This window comes from Aspergillus thermomutatus (assembly GCF_002237265.1).
Source record: "Aspergillus thermomutatus strain HMR AF 39 chromosome Unknown NODE_63, whole genome shotgun sequence".
Classification (NCBI taxonomy): domain Eukaryota; kingdom Fungi; phylum Ascomycota; class Eurotiomycetes; order Eurotiales; family Aspergillaceae; genus Aspergillus; species Aspergillus thermomutatus.
In genome coordinates, this window is record NW_020798112.1 from 49,301 (window position 1) to 71,929 (window position 22,629).

The window sequence follows — 22,629 nt, forward strand, 5'->3', positions numbered from 1 at the left end:
ACATAACCACCCAACCCCGCCGGCTTCATCATTTTTGAGCGACTTTTTCCATCTGGATGACTTCGCTCAATCCATTCCCTTTCTTTTTAGCGCGTTAATCGGATGCTGTGTTCCCGAAATAGACTCGATGCTCCGTGACGAGCTGCTCCGCTCCAAGAACGATGAGATCGCGTAAGTATTTGATATTTTCGAGCGATTTTTTCTACTGTACATGATCTCCTGATGTCGAATTATCGCTTATTTTAATTATTTTCAGACGTTGTTTGTTGTCGCGGAAGCGCAAACTGAGCGAGCTCTACTTCGCGACCGTAGGCTTTGCGGGCGCGACCGAGAACGCTCCGACCGATGCGCTATATCACCAAAAAGAACAGGCGTTTCTTGACGCCAACGACCTCTCTAAGTAAGTAACTATACTGCATCTCGCGCGATATTACATGCATTATTTTGATCTTACTCTTGATCTTGTCGATATTTGTTATTCCTTTTGAACTCTCATTCCTCGTGTTACGCATTACATGCCGGTATTCGAATGGGTTGCGTATTCTAACATCTCTATAGAGGTTGCTATTTCAATGAAGCTACTCTTCCACCATTCCCCGACTTTGCAGCTCTCATCCCGCTCCCTGAGAGACAGCAGTCATCGCCGGAGGTAGCTGATTCAGTTATCAAAACACATGATGTCTCCCCGGTCAATGCGCCTTCTAAAGTGGAAGGTGTCGTTCAAGGCATTGCGCCCAGTTCTGAGCAGCAGGAGGGCCCGACTGCGCAGGTGATCGAGCAGAGACTGGTTGAAGATTCGCTGAAGAAGGATGATGCGCGCATTCACCATCAACCGACGCTCGCTGTAACTTCTGAAATCACGCAGGTCGACAAGTCACCTGCGACGTCTACACAACCTGACCAACTACCGCAAAAGACGAGCGTTCCGGTGCCTGAAACTCCACCTACAAGTACCAGCCACGAATCTGTGGATGTCAGCGTTTCTCCGGTTCGGAAAGAGCAGCCCCCTGGCGCAGTTGCACCTCCACACGCGACCTCGGACCAACTACCCTCTGCGCGAAGAAAGCCTATTAGTCGACCGTCTCTAGTCTTGCCTCAGTCTTTAGAAGATCAACCTCTCTCACCCGCCTCGTCCGCAGGTCCTTATTCGAACAACACTCCCGTTCCTGTCGCTGTCTCCCCTGATACCAGTCCTGCCGAGGAAGTTACAGAAGGAGCGGGTCAAGTTGCGCGGAGCCCGAAACATGTTGGACCTGTACAGTTACAGCCAAGCTTGGTCCCGTCCACGCCGGACGAACAGCTTCAGCTGGAGGCAGCGCAATCTCTTCAACAAAACACCTTAGTTGCAAGCAAGTCGATCGGCGACGTCGCAACAGCAAGCAGTGTGTCGAATGAAGTTATCAGAGAGGATGTTGGCCCCACTCCGTCTGCGGCAATCGATCCATTAAAGGAAACCCAAGATCAGACTTCTACATCTGCAGTGCCTCCTGAACCCAAGAGGCCAGATGGAGTTGTTGTCACACCCGAGGAGTCCCAGCCGCCGGCACAGCGTATACAGGAAAAGACCCAGCCTGAAGTTGGTACTGAAGTTAAGGTGGTTGCGCCGACAACTCCGGCTGGGAAGAAGCCAACGTCGACGGCGTCTATGATTCCTCCTCAACCGGAACGTATGACAACTCGCGTATCATCTGGGGCCATCCGACACAAGTCCGTATCTGAGATACTCGGCGAGACTCCAAAACCATCCGTCGTGCAACCTGAGAAAGCTCATCCGATGGAGAAACCTGCTGATGCGGTGCGGGCTGCACCTAGCGCCTCGCCAGAGTCTGCAGCGAAGATGCGCTTGAAAGATAGAAAAGCGCGAGAGAAAGAGAGGAGCAAGCTGTCGACTGTGGTTTTTCCCAAGCAGCAGCAACAGCAACAACAGCAACAAGAAAAGGATGATTCTTTGGATATTGTCCGTCAATATGCGGGTGAACTAGCTAGGTTGAACGAAGAGCAGGACTATCTATTCACCTTGTTCCAGAACAAGGCATATGCTCCTCCTCGAGGAACGAATCTTAGCACACTCCTGGCTTCAGCTCATAAGACCCTTACAACCTCCAACCACCTCCTTGAATATCAAGAACAAATGGACTGCCGTACCTTACGTCGAATCTATGCCCTACAGAATGCGAACAGATGGCCGCTGCGCCAATTGAAGCGCTCAGTCGAGCCTCCTCGGCAGGGAACGCACTGGGACGTCCTGCTTGATCATATGAAGTGGATGCGCACCGACTTCCGCGAAGAACGAAAATGGAAGATTGCAGCGGCGAAGAGCTGTGCTGACTGGTGCGCCGAGTATGTCAACAGTGACCCGGAGCATCGTGCCCTTCTTCGTGTGCCGAGCAGGATACCTTCGTCGAATTTCGAAAGGAAAGATGCCCACACATCCAGCATGATCTCACCGCCCGAGGAGACAACTGACGAGATGCTCATTGTCTCGCATCCTACTCCGGATCTTATACCGTCCACAGAAGATGAGTCCGTCAGTGACGGCTTCAACGACGAGATACGTCATGACCTTCGTGACACTGTGGCTCCGGCCGCAATCTTTTCCCTTGGCTCGGATGAGTTCACGTTTTCGTTAGACATGACACCTGCGGCTCAAAAAATCCTTGATGAACTGCCGATATACACGCCCGTGAAGATCGCTCCTGGAACCAATCTGCCAATGTTCGAGGAGCCTCCCGATTCTGCCTGGAAGACTGAAATATTGCCCGTCTCGAAATATGCTTCTGGTAGGATTAGGTTCCACGAGACTGAGCCACCCAGAAAGCGTAGCCGCTATGACTACTCGCAATACGATTCTAATCCGGAGGACGGCATGTTAGACTTGCCACCTGAACAGACCAATGTTGCGCTTTTCAGGCCTGAGAATAAACCCTTACGGGATCGTATCCATCCCGGTCATTCCTTCAGGCCCCCAACTGAATATCCTATGCCCTCCGTTGGCTTCTTCGAGTCCAGGCAGTCATCTCAGTGGACATATGCTGAAGACGACGAGCTACGACGTCTTGTGAAGGAGTATTCATACAATTGGTCGTTGATATCCAGCTGCCTTACTCCATCCTCCCAATTTACATCGGGCGCCGAGAGACGGACACCCTGGGAATGTTTCGAGCGATGGGTGGGATTAGAAGGACTGCCTGCCGACATGTCGAAAACACAATATTTTCGCGCTTATCACCAGAGGATAGAAACTGCCCAACGCACTGTCCTGGCCCAACAGCAGGCTGCTCAGCAGCAGCAGCAGCAACAACAACAACAGGGGGGTAACAACAATGCCCAAGCGCAGCCACCGATTCGCAGGCGTACAACGCAACCTGTACGAGTCGACAGAAGGAGGTCTTCGAAGCATCTTGCATTGCTTGATGCTATGCGAAAGCTGGCCAAGAAGCGTGAGACGATGCTTCAGAAGCAGCAACACGGTAAGCTTCCAATATGATTGAGAGCGTTGAATTACGCTGACCTCTATCTTCATTTATTCCAGCTTCTCATCTTGCTTCGTTGAGGAAGGTCAATGAAGCAAACCAGCCGAAGCCTCCGATCTCGTCCCCTGCCGAGTTCAGTCGGCTCAAATACGATCGGGAGTTGAAACTTCAGGAGAGGCAAGAGCAATACCGTCAGCAAATGATAGCTCAGCAGAGGGTGAGATGTCACTCCCCATAGAAATGGACCTGACCACTGACTTCTTTCAGGCGAATTTGGCAGCTCAGCGTGCAGGCCAAATACCTAACCAGCAGCCAATGATGAACGCTCCACCTGGACGAACCCCTAACGGTATGCCTCATAATCCTGGAACTCCTGGTATACCTGGCGCTGCCCCTAATGGGATGCCTAACGGAATGCCCAACGCATTGCCGAATGGCATGCCACCAGGGATGGGCGTCAGCCAAGGCCGACCTCACATGCAAGGTATGCCGGCTGGAGGACCCATGAATGGCCCCATACCTCCGAATCCGATGGCGATGAAGATGATGCCACAGGCCGGGATGCCGCAGGGCCCGGGTGGTCGACCTGGAGTGCCAATACAAACATCTCCGGATAATGCCCGCGTTATTCGCGAAGCAAACCGCCTACAAGAGCAGCAGCGTATCTTGCAGTCTCGCCAGCAGCAACCCCAGCCATCGCAACATCAGCAACCTCAGGCTCAGCAAGCACCGCAACAGTTTCATAATCAACAGCAGTTCGGACCGCAAGGCTCTCACTCTCCGAATATGAACCTGCCGAATGTCAACGGCACCCCAAATAACCCAGCTATGATGGCGGCTCTCCAGGCCGGGGGTGGAATGCAGAGCCCGTCTGTCCACAATGCCATACCTCAAGGCGTATCCACTCCTTCTCCTCGAATGGGCCAACCCAATCTTCTATCGGGCGGAGTTGTCCCGACGATCAGTAGCATCCAGAACCAGATTCAGCGGAGTAACCCTAACATGCCCCCAGAGCAAGTGAACAAGTTGGCCACAGACCGGCTACATCAGTACCAGCAGCAGCGAATGTCCCAGGTGGCCATGAATGCAGCCGCAGGTAACATGGCTAGTGTCCAGGCCAACTATCAAGTTCCGCACGATGGCAATTTTCAATCTCCTCAACCTGGCATTAATGGGGGCCCGGGAATGCAAGTTCCTCAGGCGCAAGGTTTCTCGCCTATGATGCGTGTCCCGCAGCCTGCTCAACAGAATCGAATTGGAGTAGGCAACTCACCTGCGATGAATGGCGCCCTCCCACAGCAGAGCCGTAGCGCAACACCGCAAACACAGCGCAGTGGAAGTGCTCAGGCGGGTCCTGTACCAGGCTCAAGCAAGAGTCCTCATCCTCCTCAGGCTCAGATCCCTAGTGGCTGAGGCTTGGAATTCGTGCTCTCTGGTGCAAGAATTGTTTTGTCGTCTACTCGATGCGCGATACTTCTTTTTCACTTCACTTGTACATATTTTGCCCACCCCCACAAGACTTTTATTGGCCGCTTTTTCCCATTCTCCTTTCCTCGCATCACGATTGAGATGTCACACCTCCTTTTCCCGTCCCTCTTCACCTCCTCCTTCGTCCTTCGCACCACCCGAGCTTTGCTGTCGTCGAGGGCCGCCTTCTTTGCTCTGACACTTCAGCCGCACTTTTTTTCAGACGCTGCATCGAGCTGCACCTGAATTCGACCCGATGTACCGGGACGCATGGGTATACATGTGTACTCCCTCTCGGGCTTTCACCCCTCGCGATTGCCAATGTTTTCACTACCTGTACTGATAGGATGGATTGAAAGTACTTGGATGTACTTGTGAAAATCCAAATGGAATTGATGAATCTAAGAAGCCAATGAGGATCATTGTTCGATTAGACCTATTTCTTAGAACCTGGTAAGGTCCTATTCACATGTTGCGTCCTCAAGAACTGTACGTAGTGGTAGCGCAAATGAGACCATCTAAGCGCGCGCTTAAAAGGTGCTTCGCCACCCGCACCGCCTCGTCGATAACGTAACATAGCAGAACTCCACGCCTTCCAGCATTGCCATGTGTCCATGAATTTGTTTCCTGAACAATTTACCTCTCTACAAATTACACATATGGTCGCTAATATATAAGCGCTTTTCGTCTGCTTCAGCTGCGTGTCTGGACACAACGCGGTTGTCACAATGTCCTTCTCAGAGCCGCCCAAGGACGGCAACCCATCATCAAAACCATTTTCTTTGTCGCTCACTGGATCCGGGCCTAACGGACAGTCGAAAAGAAGTGCGTTCAATATTTCTCCGTCACGAGCAGCCGACTCGCCAAGTCGGACGCTTGCGCGACGCCCACACCGTCTTCATGACGATGAGTCCGATGAGGAGGAAGCCCCGTCGGCATTCGAAGCCGTCGCGGGGTTCGACACCCATACCGGAACGGTTCTATCAGCGGATGGACGGGTAGTGGACAAAGGGAAGCGGGAACTGGTTATACCCGTAACAAGCAAAAACAACTGGCGCGACCGCGTGGGGGTGAACAGAGGCGCGCGGGGGAAGAACCTCCTACCGAAGGAGGTACAAGCGATGCAAGAAGCTGAGAGACGAGGCCAGATTGCTGAGAGTAACCACGAGGCGGATCGTCCGAGCATGTCTTATGGTCTTAGCTTCGCGAAACCCTCTCAAGACGAGCAGACCAGACCGGGCGAGGACCAAGCTATGAGGGATGCCGGCCCGCTTATACCCCCGGTCATCGATGAACGCAAGCCGCTGACGCAGGACGAAATTGCCCTGCAGGCGCTCATTCGCGAGAGCAAAGGCGAGACGGAGGGTCGGACGGACTTGGTCATCGAGAGTACGAAGCGGGAAGCTGACGAGGGCTATCCTGTGCGGCTCGACGAGGCTGGCTCGTTCCGAGTTGATGTGGCTTCGCGGCCTGAGCCGGCGACCCTGGACCAGTACAACGCTATACCGGTGGAGGAGTTTGGTGCTGCACTCTTGCGTGGGATGGGTTGGAAGGAGGGCCAGTCGATCGGGCGGGGGAAATACGGCACTTCCGCTACGGATGGCAGGTCTCAGAGACCTCGGGTACCTGAGCGTCGACCGGGCTTTTTGGGTATAGGGGCGAAGGACGTTTCTGGTGGCAAGGGCGCGGAGGCTGAGCTTGGTGCGTGGGGTAAGGCTGCAATGCGCAAAGGGGCTAGAAAAGCAGGGGAGGCCCAGGGAGGCGAAGGCAATACGGAAGGAGTCTACATGCCCGTTCTGATGCGGAATAAGAAGACTGGTGAATACATCACGGAGGAAGAGCTCACAGCCTTGAAAAAGGAGGCTAAAGCAAAGAAAGACGACGACTGGCGGGAAAGACGAGACCGCAACCTTGAAAAGAGCGGACGCCACAGAGACAGAGACAGAGACAGGGATAGGCATTCTCGCCGGCGAGACTACGACGATGATGACAGCGATCGATCCGGCATGCAGAGAACAGGATCTTCACGGAGAGACAGAAGTTTGTCATCCAGTGATCGACAGTCCAGGCAGCGGAAGTACGACGATGAAGACGGCAGCGGGAGAGACGATCGTTACTATCGTGATAGAGATCGAGACAGAGACCGGCGCGATCGTGACCGCGATCGTGAGCGGGATAAAGACCGAGACCGGGATCGGGATAGAGAGAGGAGTCGCGACAGGAGCAGCAGGTATCGGGATGATGACCGGTACAGCTCGAGAAATTCATCCTCTCATACGTCTAGCCGGCACGGACGTGACCGAGATAGCGATCGAGATTCTCACCGGAGAAGAAGACGCGATGATTAATGTCTGGGAAAATGTTGGACAATGGCTTCAAATAAGATAGACATATGCGAGAGAAGAAATGTTTATATCATAGTCGTGCTGAATTTGCTTTGTATGATACCCATGGTGATTTGGGGATTCAGATATGGTCACATTCTGTCTACAGACATTTGATTGATCTTCCCCAAATGTGATCTCGAAAGAGTCTCAATTGCTTCAAGCCTGCGAATCTCTGTATCCAAAAGCGCCCGAAAATAGATTCTAAGCAAGGAAATGCAGGAAAAGATTGAGAAGGGACAGAGACAATGGAATGCTTTTAGACTCCCTCGCCGTAAAGGACGAAAATGGTATATGAAATACAAGCATACTCCGCCAGTGAAGCGCCAATATGTCACTCTCTATATACTTTATACATGAACTAGCCCACTAGCGCAGCGTCTATACCCCCAACATGATGAAGTCGTTTTCATGTTCAGGTACTTGATCACCATTGGCCTCGCTTGTACTGGAGACACCGAGGTCTCCCAGGAGGCCTACGCCGCCGTCCATCTCACCCAAAACCCATTCGACCAGGAAGCTCTCGTCTGTCAGCTCTTCAATACGACGATAATGCCGCTCTGTGTATGCGGCCAAAGCCTGCAGGATATCCTTCATGCCTGCTGCGGTGCGACTATCACTGCCTCGCTTTGCCATGCTAGAGGTTGCCAGCTCCACGAACGTTGAAGCAGGATATGATCTGAACAAAGCAAATAAGATTCGTTGCGCCACCCGAGAAGTGCGCGCGTTAGTGTTCCAGTCACGCAATCGGAGTAGAAGAAGGCGGAGATTAGAGGGATCGAGGGACTGAAGGACCTCATCGATCGATGCGTCACCAGTCAAACTGTTGACACGCTCGTCTTTTTCTGCGTCTGATGAGTACGGATTATCCGCAGCATCGATTGCGGTTGTAAAGATAGATAAGAGTCGTGCAGGATGGTTAAGCTGAAGGGCTAATGTGATAGCTTCGCGATAAGCCCCCGCTCTAATGTAATTCTGCAGCTGCTGATCTTGCTCAACGCGGGCAGAATTGGCGCTAACCGCAGCAGTGTAAGTCGCCGAGGTGGTATCAGTCCAAAAGGTGACAGTGGAATCAGCTGAGCCGGAGGCGAGCGCGTACGGAGTGGAGGTTTTTTGAGAAGTAGACAATTTGACATCGGCACGAGAGCCGGAGGGTGTAGGGCTCGCTAGCGCCCAGACTCGATCCTCGTGATTGTCGAGGGTAGTCTCGATCTCGCCGGTATAAGGCGACCAGATCTTAACCAATCCGTCGGCAGCTGCAGATGCGACTAGGGGTTTAGGCTGGGCAGCGGTTTTGCGCACCGAAGCATCTGCATCATCTTCCTCTGCGTCTCCACCTTTGGTGGACAGTTCTGAAGGCGGGAGCCAGATGACTTTCAGCACACTGTTTGTGTGTCCTTCAAATGTCAAAAGACAGCTGTAGTCAGACAAGCTCCAAAGCTTGACGGTCTTGTCTCCAGAGCCTGTGGCAATCAGGCCCCTGTTGGTACTGCTTTTGGTGTCGGCGCTGATGATGGGAGTGTCTATGGGGGCAAAGCGAACAGACCAGACTCCTCTCTTGTGTCCGCGAAGGACACCGACAACGGAGCCATCTTCAGTGGACCAGATCTTCACAGTCCGATCCTGGGAAGCTGAAGCAAAGAGAGTTGATGAAGGGTTGATGTCAAGGGCATTAATGTCTTTTTCGTGGGCTTTTCGGGTATAGAAAGCCTTAGGTGCGTGCGGTTTCGACGAACTGAGGGAAGCTAGCTTTCCAGTCTCCCATCGCTTGATTGTACGATCTTGAGAGCCTGTGAGAAGGAACGAAGGTGGATGGTTCAAGGGGTCATTGTGTGCGGGTGTGTTGGCTGGTGGCGGCACTCGAGGAAGACTGATAGCTCCCAATGACTCTGCATGACCGGTGAAAACCGCGAAACATGTATAGGATGATGTCTTGGGATCAAGACGCCAAAGACGGGCTGAGTTATCTTTCGCGCCAGTCGCCAACCAATGACCAGACCAATCTACATCGATGCATATGATGATATCGTCATGACCCTCGAGATGTGCGACATCGGCACCGAAATATTCACCGTCTTGGCTCGACGGACGATCCTCAGACGGAGCGACTGATATAATGCGAATGCTTTCCGTGTTGGTGGCAAGCGCCAGCATCGATCTATCGGGACCAACATATGCTAAATCGATAATATCGTCGTCATTGCCTGATATGCGCCTGACAACTGCCAAAGGATCCAGTGTGGAACCTGGCTTGAAGGCGGACAAGGAATCGAGGGAATGAAGCCTCAGGGTCTGGTCTGCATGAACGGTCATAGCGAACTTCATACCAGGGAAGTAGTGGATGGCCACAACTGCCTCAAATTCAGGCCCAGCTTCTTGCTCTTTCGTCACCTCTCCTCCGCGATTGCAGTCCCAGACGCGCAATTTGCCGTTTTCACCTGCTACCATGCACAGCCCACTTTCGGCGACAAATGTAGCAGCTTCAACACTTTCGAGCACGGGTATGATGCGCCGCGTCTTGAAAGTCCTCACATCCCAGACGATAACGGTCTTGTCTCGAGCAGCAGATAGCAGTGCATTCTCCGAGGGAGAGTATGACAAGCTTCGTACTACAGAAACGTGAGACTCGAGCATTGCCATTGACTTTCTCTTGTTCAAATCCCACACTCGCACTTTGCCCTCTTCGTCTCCCGAGGCAAGTCGGAAGCCCACCACGGAGTCAGATTCGGCCATGTCCTCGTCACCGTCCAAATCCACGGACTTCTTCTTTGACTGCTTCTTCTTTGAGGAAGACTTTGTATCTCCATCCTGAAGTGGGACCTGGAAAAAGCACAGGGCTGATATAACACCGCCATGGCCATGGAAGGTATGTGTGATAAAGCCTCCCCTAATGTCCCAGACCTTGATGGAGCCATCTGTAGCTCCGGTTGCGAGTAATGTACTGGTCGGATCGACTGCAGATGTCACGACAGGTGCGGTATGGGGTTTTAAAGTTCGAAGAAGAGTTGTTTCAATGGTTCTGGAGGTTTCATCGACGGGTGTTAAGGCATAAATTCGCATTGACAGAGACCGTGAACAGATGATGACGTGGGAAGCCGATGGAGAGACTGATAATGCTGTTAGTTCCAGACTTCAAAGACGAGGTCCGTGGCAGGGAAAAGGGAACATGAGACACGTACTTGCCAAGCTGGTGATGATTTCTCCATCCTAGCAATTCTGGGTCAGCGACTTGCGACTCGGTCACTCTGAAGTAAAAAGTCCAGACTTACCCCTTCAAGACTGGCAAGCTGGTCGCCAGTCTCAAGATCCACAATCAATGCATCCTCGCCGACACAAGTCACCAGTAACCGACCACTGGCATCGAGCGCGGTACTTCCTCCGGTGTATATGGGACGAAGCGTACGAGACGCCTCGAAAGTCGTCTTGACAACAGCTTTAGACATGATTTTTGGTGGATTTGAAGTTGATATTGCAAAGAGACTAGCGCGCCATCATACGTCCAGAATCTGCCCAGTAACACACAATTCGAAACGCTTGTTGCCGTTCAAAGCGACGTAGGACAGCGCTGTTTCCAGAAACTTTTGATCTTTTTCCACAATGTTTGTTCTGTTTGTCAAGCGGGAAGAAAAAAAAGGCGATAAACGTTGGTCCGTGCACCAAGCGCAGTAGCCGCGAGCAGCACACACGTGATCAGACGCCCCCAACTATCAGTGTGACTGTTCACTCGACCATCTCATCGTAGGTGTATCCCTCAAGATCCTTTCTTTCTGGACAAAGCTCTTGATTCCGACTTATTTCAAGGGATAATGATACTGAACCATGGGCTCATGACTTATTGACAGACAGGGTCAGGTCTCCTAGTAGCTCACAATGGGGCGGCAGGCTTATAGAAATCGACTTGCTTTGGTAGGCTTGAATTTCATATCTCATTCGTTGTAGTCTTTCTTGAGACATTATCACTTGAACCCCGTTATTTTGATTACCGGCTTGGCACCTGTAACAATTGCATTTGTTTGAATTTGCTGAAAGAGGTCATCGGACACTGAGTCTATTATCATGAGTTGTGTTTATACATTGTGTTGGAAGATACCTGATTATCGAGCAGGGCCGGTCTCCGTACGAGCCCCCCGAGCCTCCTGCAGGTCCTGTGGCCGATGCATCTGGCCGAGTTCATCGAAGGACTTCCGCTCTCCATGCGGACGGCTATGTCCAGCATTATGACGAAAGAGGGCATCCGATAAACCCGGATTCTAAGAGCTTTGGCAGAGAATTACGAAGAGCTAAGAATGACATCCTTTCAACAATGGGGATTGTTGTTAGTGAGGATCGAAACGCTGGCGCTCCAAACGAGCAGCAGAAGATCGATATGATCGCTGCTGAAAACGACTATGGATTGATCATGGCTACTTTTGATCAAGTCGCTGTTTTCCTCAGTTCATGGTGGACCTCATCGTTGGCAGGGCGAATACAGGTAAGTCCAGAGTCATACCGATATCTAAAGCCTTGAAAGCTTTTTAATTGAGTGTATCGTAGGTATTCAAGAGCTACACTTATGTTCCTCTATTGGATATCATAAGTCGTGAACGCTCATCTATGGGGATGATGGGATTTTATTTCTCTGGAATTCCCGCATGGGCGGTGTCTACTTCTTTATCTATCTCTCGGCATCATCCACTTGAACGCCTTGTTGCCTCTCTACAGAACAAGTATCTCAATGATGACCCTTGGTCACGCCTTGTGCGGGCCTCGCTCACCATGTTTCATTCTGCGTAGGTGTCTGATATCATACTTGAACGTCTTCGACTAACTCTTTCGGCAGGGCGAAAGGCACTCTGCTTGTCTTGGCATTGCAGACATATGTATACTCACTACTGCAATCCCTGCATCTAGTCCAACCGTATTCTCTTCCAGGTATTCAGTTTCTTTTCCCGATAGGCAACTTGACCTCAATGCATCTTCCGCCTTTGCCCACAGAGCTCTCCTTCAAAACCATCATCAACTTTGCGTTGGGGTTATCTAAGACTCCTTCTCTTCTCGTCTATCTCTATGTATACCTGCGGCCCATAATAGAAATAAGGATTTATCGCTTGATTCGCCGAAGATTACCGAAGCCGAGCCTTGCGGATGAACTCTCCATCAGAGTGGCGTTCGAGAATGATCTGATAGACTGGATGGTACCAACTCTTGGACGCAGATCAGAAGAAGAGAATCGCCGCAGTAATCTGTCTCTTACAGAGGATGTGATGTATGAATTGTCTTCCCTCCGGGACTGGATGTTGTCGTTGGTTCGTCTTAGACCGAGGCGTGCACCTGAAGAGAAGGCGAGTTCGACACTCAGGGACGGACGGATAGACCACCGACGTCTGAACATGACAGAGCTGCAGACAGAGCTTAATTCTTCGCATTACCGATCTCGTTTACCACAGGAAGAGACTTCACTACGGACAACCGCTTCTCCTGAGGAACTGGCTCTCCAGGATCATGCTGAAGCTGCACAGTCCGGATCTTCTGGGCTCAATGTTTCCACACAGCCGCTTGGCCAAGATGCAGACTATAACGAAAACAGGGTCCTATCCGGTGAGGATGATCCGATTTCTCAGTCGCCTGCCGAGTTGAGTACAGGCTTCTCCTTGGAGGCAGCCACACTAGGGAGACCAAGCACCATTCCTTCTGCTGTAAATTTATCCAACCCTTCGGCAGATACCCATCGCTCTATTGAGCACACTCAGAGCCGGCTCAACTCACGATCCAATACCCTTTTATCGCGCCAGTCGTCTCCTGCAACCTCTCCTCCAACCTCGCCACGTGTTCGAGCATCCTTGATCCATCAGAATTCAGACGTGATCACCATGCAGCTGGAAGTCTTGGGAAACCGTAATGCGCACAACCAGAACCCACAGAATCCAAGAACTGCCAACGAAATCGACCGGTCCGACTACAACGGAGAGCCAGCAGACCGTAGGTCAATCCAGGATTTCCTGGACAATCTCCTAGCAAATCAGGGGCAAAATCTCACTACGGTAGCTGGTTCGGAAACTGTAGACAGCGATGGTCTTTCTAATATGACCGCCGCGCTGTCTCCTGGAGCCGGAGACAGTGCGTCAAGTATTCCATTTCACGATCAAGGGCACGATCAGTACACAGTAGCTGAGCAGCCTACACACGATACACCCGCCACGCAGCCGGTCTCAACACTCGCTAGCATTTTACCAGACAGCGTGGAAGAGCCAAGCCAGGACGACAATCTTGAGCCGACCTCGGAAGCGGACGTCCTTCATGCCAGTGCTTCCGATGGGGAGCTGCCACCGCCACTAGCAGACGCTCTCGCTTCTGGGGACATGACAGCCGACGCCTCCTCTGTCCCACACCGCGTCACAATCCTTTCCTGTCATCCAGTCGACTCTCTTGCTTCACACATCGCCTCTATTGCCACCACTGCGCTCTTCATCCCCCTCGAGTCATACTATTTGCGTTGCCTCGCCTCTTCCTATCTGTCATCTGTAGGGTCCCCTCTACGTTCCGACGTCCGTTCCCTCGGTGCATGGGGTGGAGGTGGCTCCTCCTCTGATATAATGGCATATATGGGCAAGTTGGCCCTCATGGTGGGCTTGCAAGCCGCGGTGAACGCAAGTGTGTGGGGTGTGATATCAGGCGCTGCAATCAGGATCGGCAAGCGATTTTGTGGTTGGGGAAATTTATGAGCGTGCTGATTCAATACTGGCAATTGTCTTGTCACTTTGCGATTGACATGCATGTCCTGACTTGAATTCTCCTTCGATGCGGAGAGTGCTGTACAGTGTAAACTCAAATAGTGATACGAAGTAATGACATTGTAGCTTTCATTCCAGCATCCTACATGTGTCCGCAGCAGAATAATAAACTGCATGGAAAATTATCACCATCATTATACATCACATTTAATTGTACAATAGTATCTGTCCAAGCGAGTAGTGTATCAGTATATCTTGCACATGCGGCTTGATCTATAACAGCTGGTGCTCTTTGGAATAAAATACTGATATATTGTTCCCAATCCCGGCTTCACTCATTGAGGGCACTCGTCTCTCACTTGGCAGCGCCCTTGCCTTTCCGATTATTCATGCCAGGGATCTTTCGACGCTCCCAAACCATCAGATAGCCCTCCCGCGTGAACAGAGTCTCGCTCTCGGCCTTCTTGACAAATAGATCTTGGATCTCCAACCATTCAGGTCCTTGCTGTTCCCCATCACCTTGACTTTGATGCCGTCTGTTCTCCACTGCCATGGCTTTGTCGTGGAGCTGGACGAGCCAGGCCACCCTCTCACTGCCAGCACCGGCACCAGCCGACGATGTTCCGCCAGCAGCAGTGAGGCCCTTCTCTGCAGCATCCTCAGTGGCACCTGGTGCTGCCACAGTGGGATCAAGGATAATGTTGGCGACGAGATCATAGAGAATTGGCTCTCCAGGTGGCCAGATCTCCGGGTTAGGTTCCACGTACGGCGACATATCTAGAGAGCGCGGTGACGGGAAAGTGACAATAGTGGGATTGCGCTCAGACACAAATCTGTTCTTGCTGAATCGTTTAATGTGGAATAAGAGGTAGGGGGGGAGAGGATGAAGGAGACGATGTCGGACACGGTGAGCCAACTTCTCGGAGGCAGTGATACCGTTGTACTTGTTTAGAAGAGTTGTGAGGGGAACATGGGGGATGATAGATTCTCGGTTCGCGGATTGAAAGAGGGGTGTTGGCGGAAGATCCAGAGTTAAAATGAGGAATGGGGTGGTTTGACTGTTGATAGTGCCTGACTCGGTGAAGACCAGACGAGCGTTTTGGGTATCCGAGTGCGCAGTAATGGCTTGACTTTCAATTCTCAAGTGACCTTGGAAAGCAGCCTGTACCACACTCGTTGGGGTCGACGATGGTTTCTTCGAACCACCTAGGGACAGGTGTAGATTGTTTAAAAACCAGGAGAGAAATTCTACTGGATCAGATTGCTGGGTAAGGGTGAAGCGCTTCGATGACCGGAGCGCAATCTCCTGCAGCAACTCGTGCGGCGAAACATGCGAGCGGAAAGCCTTGGGATTCCACAATTTACGTACCAGTGTGCTGAAGCGAAGTGCCAACTCCGGCGTGCCTGGTACAGGAAATTGATGCAGCAGAAAGTAGTTGCGAATTGGGAAAACGTGAGCCAAGAGCTGGACTACGACGTTAAGATAATCGTTGGCTTTGATGTTGTTCATTCCCACGAAGCCTAAGGGGGAAAATCAAATACATTAGTTTGTGTTAAAAATCTCGAACGGAACTGAAGAAAACACTTACCAGGTCTGTAACGATTGCCTGCAAGATCAAAAGCATCGTGAACCTCTTTATCCAATTTAGAAACCTCCTCTTTTGAGTAGTGAGGATCCACCACATATTTGATGTCATCCAAGCTTTTGCTCTTGACTTCATATCCTTCAGGAAGAACATAAACCTTCTTGGTCGATATGTTGATGAAGACATGATGTCCAACTTCGAGAGCATGAAAGTAAGCATGCGACTTGGGGCCCCTGCCCTGGAAGTATTTGCCGCAGACCAGGCAGGCGTATACGTTGATATTTGAAAGGCTGACGGAGCACAGCTTCTCAAAGTCAAAATCGAGAATCTCGCGATTGATCGTGTCGAGGTAGAGGTCGCTGTAGCCTTCCATAGGTTCACTTTGGCGTTTCGGCGCTGCGATGACTGGCCGGTCATCATCGACATCGGACGATTCGGCGACTTCGGCGTTCTCTGGAATTGCCTCCTCCATCTCTTCCTCTTCACGATCAGCTGCTGCAAGTATATCCTGCCCTTTGCGTTCATGCTCCTCCATTTCCTGGCCACTGGCCCGTCGCAAAGGCAATGCTCCGTTGCGGGGATCACCTTCTTCAAACTCGTCTTCCACACGAGCCTTCTTCGAAACAGGAGAGCCTACTGCAGGCTCGTCCTCGAGCGACAGTTCTGCCTGTCTCTTCGACATCGTGGCCGTGAAATTAACAATTGAGTTGAAAATTCCGGAGATGGAGCTGGTATTCCGAAACTATTGCCGGGCGAAGCTCTAGAAGACGCGATAGAGACCAGAGATGCAAACATGTCAAACATGCAGCGTCACCAATGCGCATCCCATTCGAGGCATCACCATCTACTCAAGCGGATATTCTGAGTTAAGGAGAGTATTGACTCTTTCAATCATTTCCATATCTAGAGACTACATACGTGCCCAAGTCATGGAAAATACCTGCCATGCATCCGGTCTTCAAAAGCAAATCAGTGAAAAGACAAATTATGGTATGATACAACGCCGTCATTCCAGGTATGAAACTAAGCACTCTTGACTATTCTATCATTATCGACGTCTACTTCCTTGACACCATCCTTGGTAACGACCTTTACAAGGACCTATAGGAACAAGTCAGTAGCTGATGCTGCAAAAGCGGATACCGCTAGATTGTTAATCGGGAACGTACGCCCTTGTAATCGATTGGTAGTCTGCGCTTGAGCTCGTCTGTGCACATCTGTAAGAGCTTCATACCCTGTTCGAGGGAGATATCAGGATGATGGTGTTTGTCGAGGATCGATAAGCAGTAGTATCTAACACACTTTGTCAGCTCCCATGCTTTCGACGACCACTCATCAACCCCGTTAATGTCGACACTTACTGAGCATAACCGTGTGCGGCGTAGGGTACTGGGGCTAGCGCAGACAAGTAGTCAATCCAATACAGGTGAGGTTCCTGTGTGATGGAGTCCACTCCGCCCAGCAGGAGGTTGACCGTGTAGGGATTCCGTGATCTCAAACTCCGTGCCAATTCTCCTCGAACAAAGTTGGCAACGGCTTTCGGACCCAATTCGGTGTCGTTCCTCATCGTGTATAGCGCAATATTGGCTTGAATGTATTCGGCGAATTGCACTATCCGCAACGATCGTCAGCCGTGCTCTGTTGATGTCATTCGTTGCAAGCCAACTCTACGGACCTGTATCTCCTGCCTCTCCGGAAAACGCCATAAGAGTGTGCTGGTTCAATTGCCGTGTCTTGTCATCTTCTGCTTTGAGAATAGTCGGTCCTCTCATAGCGGCTTTGGAAGCCGCCAGGATGACGAAGTCCTTGCCAGTGATACCTAGTAGAACCTCCCTAAAAGTAGCGGTTAGACCGTGACTTCTTCGTAAAAATAGAATACTATTCTTACATCTTGAGAGAAATCTGTCGTAGGAAGGGGAGAAGAATATGATGGATGAGGACGAAAAAGGATGAGGACGATGGAGATTGTAAGCTGATGAGCTCACCTGGAAGCCGCGCGAGCTTCACTGCCTGGAGCTTCTGAGTTGTTGCGGAGCTGGCCGCTGACTCAGCATTTAGGCGTTAACTTCTCCTCCGATTTCCGAGGCCGCCTCCTGCACGGACCAGCGGCAGAAAAAAAGAGCGACAAGAAATTATTACTTGCGGCCATGCAAGAAAGATGCCCGGCATCTCTTACCCTAATACTTCATTGTCGACCACAAAGTTGCTTTGACCGATAATTTTGCACGGTAATCTTCAGACGCGGTCGTGCGATGTCGTCCTTTTTCACATTGCCCGCTTCTCAGCGAAAGCGGAAGAGAGACGACCGCGCCACAGCTCCGGCATCAAAAAAGCGAGGCGTAGACGCGGACGGAGATTCTGGTGCGAAGGGGAGAAGCAGGACGAGAGAAAGGGACCAATCGATTTCTGGAAGTGACCTGGACGATGACGACGAGAGCGTGGCATCGGCAGTATCCGAAGAGGAAAGCGGTTCGGAGTCTGAGGATGGCGAGACGGCAGCAGAGAGAAGATTGAAACTCGCTGAGAGGTACTTGGAAAATGTGCGGGAGGAGGTGGACGACTACGGCTTCGATGCTGCTGAGATTGATCGAGATTTGATTGCCGAGAGACTAAAGGAGGATGTGGTATGTATCGCCTCTTTAATCGCCTTAACCCAGCCGTACTGCACAAGTATGTACCGGACAGACCAGATGGCTGATGCTCGAAAAGGATGAATTTAAAGGACGCTCTTATCGTCAGATAGCTTCGGAGCTAGCTTTTTCGACGGCGACGCCGTTGTTTTTCCGCGCAGATACCCAGTCGACAACTTCAATTGCAGTACACCCGCCTTATGTTTATACAGTGTCAAAAGACAAGACCTTGATCAAGTGGGAACTCGCAACGCCGAGTCACGCATCCGCCACGGTTCCAGCGACAAATGAACAGAATGAGGGATCTAAGCGTCCTGCAAGGCCTCAACGGAAAAAGCCAAAGCAAGTGAAGTTCGCTCGGGGATTAAGAAAAGTCGCAGAGACTGGCGAGGAACATGGTCATACTGAGGCTATCCTTTCAGTCGCCGTGTCGCCATCGGGGAAGTTCGTGGCTACTGGCGGAGAGGACCGAAAGTTGATCATCTGGGATGCTGCTACTTTGACGCCAATGCAAACCTTCAGCCAACACCGTGATACAGTTAGTGGGCTCGCCTTTGTCCGACACCTTTCCACTATGAGCTCCGGTGAGCAATTATTTTCAGGTTCCTATGACAGAACCATCAAGACATGGTCCTTGAGTTCGGCCGGCCATGCTTACGTCGAGACCCTGTTCGGGCACCAGGACAATGTGTCGTCAGTCGCCGCCATGACTATCGATCAGTGCATCAGTGTTGGAGCACGCGATCGCACCGCTCGGTTGTGGAAGGTCGTCGAAGAAACACAACTGGTCTTCCGTGGCGGATCATCCAAAAACACGTATCGGGAAAATACCATCGACTGTGTGGCACCTCTACCTCCAAACCATTTTGTCACAGGTTCAGATTCCGGCTCTATCTCACTCTGGTCCATTCACAAGAAGAAGCCTCTCCACACCATTGAATGCGCTCACGGCTTAGACCCTCTACCACCACTGGACGAGCTCTCAGCTGAGGTCGATCAAAAACTTGCGGGCTCGAACTCCCGTTTCCTGCGGCGCATGCCCCGCTGGATCACCGCCTTGGCAACAGTACCTGGCACCGACATCGTTCTTAGCGGCAGCTGGGACGGCTTCATCCGAGCCTGGAAGGTTTCCGAGGACAAGAGGACAATCATACCGCTTGGCCCCGTCGGCGGAGGAAAGCTCGGATCCGCCGCACCGGACACGCCGTCTCGACAGCTCAAACAAACCCTCGAGTTTAACACAGCCGCCGACGCAGACACCATGTCCGTCGACGAGCCCCAGAATCAACACACCGAGGACGCCAAGGACGAAGCCGAACCTCTCATCAGGGGTGTCATCAACGACATCGCCGTCTTTGAGCGTCGTGCCGACACGGCCAAACCCGGCCAAGGCCCGGCCGAGTCCAAGTCGAAGTCCAAGTCGTCCGAGTCCGAGCCCCGCGGTCTCTGCATCGTCGCTGCTGTGGGGAAGGAACACAGGTTTGGGCGCTGGAAGTGCTTTACAAACAATTCCTATGAGGGGTCTGCAGCTGACGGCCGCAACGGCGCGGTGGTCTTTGAAGTTCCATTTATTTCCAACAACAAGCAGTGACTGGAACACATTCGCTGACCGGGGCATTGGAGAATGCATTTTGCATGCACACGTCCATGAACCTACCTTATTGTGAGGGCATTTGGTTGCAGAATTGAAGTTCTGCAACCCATTGACAAGAATTTCATGGTGTAGAAAGACTCGTATACCAGCTTCGATTTTGTTTGCATCTTCTTGTACTAGGAAATAGTCCGGCGTTCGGTACATTCCCTAGCCTTCATGTATATAGATCAACGAGAACACAGGCCATGAAAAACTATTTGTTGCAGAGTCCCCTTAGGAACATAAGCCTGATATCAATATGGGCTCAAGTTGCGTTTTTCTGACATGCCATGGACTCTTCCGTAAATTTCATAGTAGTGCCTAAAACCTGTCGACTGGACAAACTACATCTCTCTATGAGTAAAGACAACTTCAGCAAGATTAATGGACCTTGTTTTAAAGTGTTCGCTGGATAGCAGCTAAGGCCAAATAGAGCACAGCTTAAAATTGACCTTGAAAATGACGGGAAGGGGTATTGAAAATGAACAAGAACAATAAAGCCAAAATCACGCCCTCGAATGCTAAAACAGATGTCCCTAGACCCGGATCCGACCTTTTACTCCCACCGATGAGTGAACAAGGTAAACGCATCGATTGTACGATGTTTCCAGAATGCCGGAAATCGTGATTCGTCGAAATTAAAACATTATGATCGGCGTGAGCGCAAACAGCGCAGTACCACCTCCATGGTTTATGCTTCCCCTTATTATTCGCCCTGCACCCTTGCAACAGGACACAGAATGCGAATCTGTCCGAAGGGTGTGCAGCGTGGGGGAAATGGTCCATGAGGTCGCAAGCCAAATTCATCAATGGAACTGCACCACCCGGAGGACACTGGATTGCTCAGTAGACTTGAACCCTGCAACCCCTTCTGTTTCTTGCCCGCCGTGACGGTCCAACGGGGCCCTCGTCAGAATCATCTTCCAGGTTAATCGCATTATAGGCCGATGATCCCGCAGTAGACGCTTGATTCTGATGAGATGACATACTGCGACGAGCCGAGTGGGAACTCGTTTGATGCGATATTCTGGAGGTGAAAACAGTCGGGGGTGAATTTGACTGAGTTCTCACTGATATCACTACTTCATCGTAGGTAGGTCCCCGACGACGGCGGTTCCCGTTGACGGGCGGCCGTACAGGCTCATCGTCGTCATCGTCGTCGTCGACGTCATGTTCATCATCTTGCTCATCGTGGTCCAGGTAGCTGGATCCAGTTGGCGTAAGCTCGTTCAAACTATCCTCATCATCACTAGTGTGTGACATTGAAGAGTCAGAGTCCAACTGTGACCCGTCGTAATGGGCTCCGTTACGGTCCAGACCACCGACGACGGTAGATATATCTGAATCAGAGACGTAATCGCGGCCGATATGTTCGTCGTCATCAATGAAAGAATCCATATCAGCATCCTCTTCCCCGCCATCGTAGTCGTCGATTTCCGAATAGTCAAGACTTGCTGAGTCGACGGAAGGGAGGCGTTGAATTTGGCCCCGGAGAGCGGGAGTTAGATGGTGGAAAAGTTGATCGAGTGCCCAGCCATTGCGGTAGCCACCGCCAAACCCAACGTCAACTTCGTCATCGTAGTAATCAGTCATCTCAGAGTTCTCCTCCTCTTCGGTCCATCCGGTCACCGATTCGGAAGCGTCCGTTACTGATTGATCGTCTCGATGGTATCCACAGCGCGCGCAGCCGGCATCATCTTCAAGTTCCCAAGAACAGCGCGGACAGCGAATGACATTATCTTCAACGTCGATGATGGGCGCCTGATGGATTGGTTTATTGAATGTACCCCGGAACAATCCCCCTTCTCTTGGATGCGTATTCCTTTTGTCTTGCTCCACTTTCTCAGCTTCCTCACGCTGAGAACGCTCATGCTGAGCGGTTGTCTCGTTTTTATCCAGGAGCTCTGCCCGACTCGTGAACATCTGGACGACTGAACGAATCTTCAGGAGGGAATGTTAGCGCAAGAGTCCTGAAGATTGATACTGTTCAGAAGACAAAGGGCATCTCACCAAGTAGGCAGGCGCAGGCTGGGTTTTTACCGGCGCCCGACAGTCGGGGCATGTTTTGTTCGATCTTCCCGAAGTAAACCATGATGACAAGCACTATCCCGAATGTTAGAGATTTCGTCCGAATAATGGAAATAGTACTTTGACCAAACCAAACTAACACTGTAACAGAAGGTATGCCCACAGGCGAGTGTGAAAGGTTCATAAAGTGGTTTAACACAAATACTGCATTGTAAGAGAGATCTGATTTCGTCTACATGTCCCTGTAGCGTTTGAACGAGCTGTGCAAGGCTATTTTAGCATCGGCCTGGCGAGAACCTTGGGGTGAATTTCAAATTCAGTCTACTTACTCCTGATGCACCGTCCTCCAATCCATTTGCCGGGTTAGTCGAGTTCACATTATCGGGGCCGTTGGCGGATCTGGCTCCCGCGGTAGTAGATGGCGACATTTGCTTAATGGGTTAATATCCTCCCCAGGAAGAGAAAGATGTCGATATCGCTCCGAAAATCACTGCAATGACAAGGAAACACAGATGCGAACAACCGCGCGAGCGAAATTGGAAATATTGCGATAGTGGCAAGATTCGGATTTCTCTGTCGACAAGGCTTCAAAGTACCTATAACGCGGCAGCCACTTTATCTGAAGTATAGAAGAGGCGGAGGAGATCAGATTCCAACGGTGAACCGGGACGAATCCTCGAGGACTCGGTGATATCGTCCCGAGTGAAGATTGGACGAT

At 51.3% G+C, this 22,629-nt stretch overlaps 8 protein-coding genes across 8 annotated transcripts; 4 read left to right on the plus strand and 4 right to left on the minus strand.

Annotated features, from left to right (window-relative positions):
• Nucleotides 1-127: 127 nt before the first annotated feature.
• On the plus strand, nt 128-4,886 carry eaf1 (MYB and HSA domain protein; the record flags this gene model as incomplete). Its single annotated transcript, XM_026759329.1, has 5 exons — nt 128-171; nt 257-400; nt 559-3,470; nt 3,533-3,690; nt 3,741-4,886. The coding sequence occupies 5 exons, from the start codon at nt 128-130 to the stop codon at nt 4,884-4,886; spliced, it is 4,404 nt and encodes a 1,467-aa protein (XP_026615546.1).
• A 782-nt stretch (nt 4,887-5,668) lies between these two features.
• spp2 (spliceosome ATPase-activating subunit SPP2) lies at nt 5,669-7,288 on the plus strand (the record flags this gene model as incomplete). The annotated part of the gene is made up of 1 exon (XM_026759720.1): nt 5,669-7,288. The coding sequence occupies one exon, from the start codon at nt 5,669-5,671 to the stop codon at nt 7,286-7,288; it is 1,620 nt and encodes a 539-aa protein (XP_026615547.1).
• Nucleotides 7,289-7,705: 417 nt separating this feature from the next.
• CDV56_106225 (U3 snoRNA-associated protein UTP13) lies at nt 7,706-10,767 on the minus strand (the record flags this gene model as incomplete). The annotated part of the gene is made up of 3 exons (XM_026759844.1): nt 7,706-10,431; nt 10,504-10,531; nt 10,594-10,767. 3 exons carry the CDS (start codon nt 10,765-10,767, stop codon nt 7,706-7,708), a joined length of 2,928 nt encoding a protein of 975 aa, XP_026615548.1.
• Nucleotides 10,768-11,627: 860 nt separating this feature from the next.
• Nucleotides 11,628-14,025, plus strand: CDV56_106482 (uncharacterized protein; the record flags this gene model as incomplete). The annotated part of the gene is made up of 3 exons (XM_026760101.1): nt 11,628-11,795; nt 11,858-12,093; nt 12,144-14,025. 3 exons carry the CDS (start codon nt 11,628-11,630, stop codon nt 14,023-14,025), a joined length of 2,286 nt encoding a protein of 761 aa, XP_026615549.1.
• Nucleotides 14,026-14,389: 364 nt separating this feature from the next.
• On the minus strand, nt 14,390-16,302 carry CDV56_106655 (ubiquitin carboxyl-terminal hydrolase family protein; the record flags this gene model as incomplete). Its single annotated transcript, XM_026760274.1, has 2 exons — nt 14,390-15,555; nt 15,624-16,302. 2 exons carry the CDS (start codon nt 16,300-16,302, stop codon nt 14,390-14,392), a joined length of 1,845 nt encoding a protein of 614 aa, XP_026615550.1.
• A 341-nt stretch (nt 16,303-16,643) lies between these two features.
• pre1 (proteasome core particle subunit beta 4) lies at nt 16,644-17,674 on the minus strand (the record flags this gene model as incomplete). The annotated part of the gene is made up of 6 exons (XM_026760392.1): nt 16,644-16,721; nt 16,790-16,913; nt 16,982-17,231; nt 17,296-17,453; nt 17,509-17,605; nt 17,668-17,674. 6 exons carry the CDS (start codon nt 17,672-17,674, stop codon nt 16,644-16,646), a joined length of 714 nt encoding a protein of 237 aa, XP_026615551.1.
• A 198-nt stretch (nt 17,675-17,872) lies between these two features.
• CDV56_106838 (ribosomal RNA-processing protein RRP9) lies at nt 17,873-19,841 on the plus strand (the record flags this gene model as incomplete). Its single annotated transcript, XM_026760457.1, has 2 exons — nt 17,873-18,244; nt 18,360-19,841. The coding sequence occupies 2 exons, from the start codon at nt 17,873-17,875 to the stop codon at nt 19,839-19,841; spliced, it is 1,854 nt and encodes a 617-aa protein (XP_026615552.1).
• Nucleotides 19,842-20,726: 885 nt separating this feature from the next.
• On the minus strand, nt 20,727-21,806 carry CDV56_106996 (uncharacterized protein; the record flags this gene model as incomplete). Its single annotated transcript, XM_026760615.1, has 1 exon — nt 20,727-21,806. The coding sequence occupies one exon, from the start codon at nt 21,804-21,806 to the stop codon at nt 20,727-20,729; it is 1,080 nt and encodes a 359-aa protein (XP_026615553.1).
• Nucleotides 21,807-22,629: the final 823 nt, after the last annotated feature.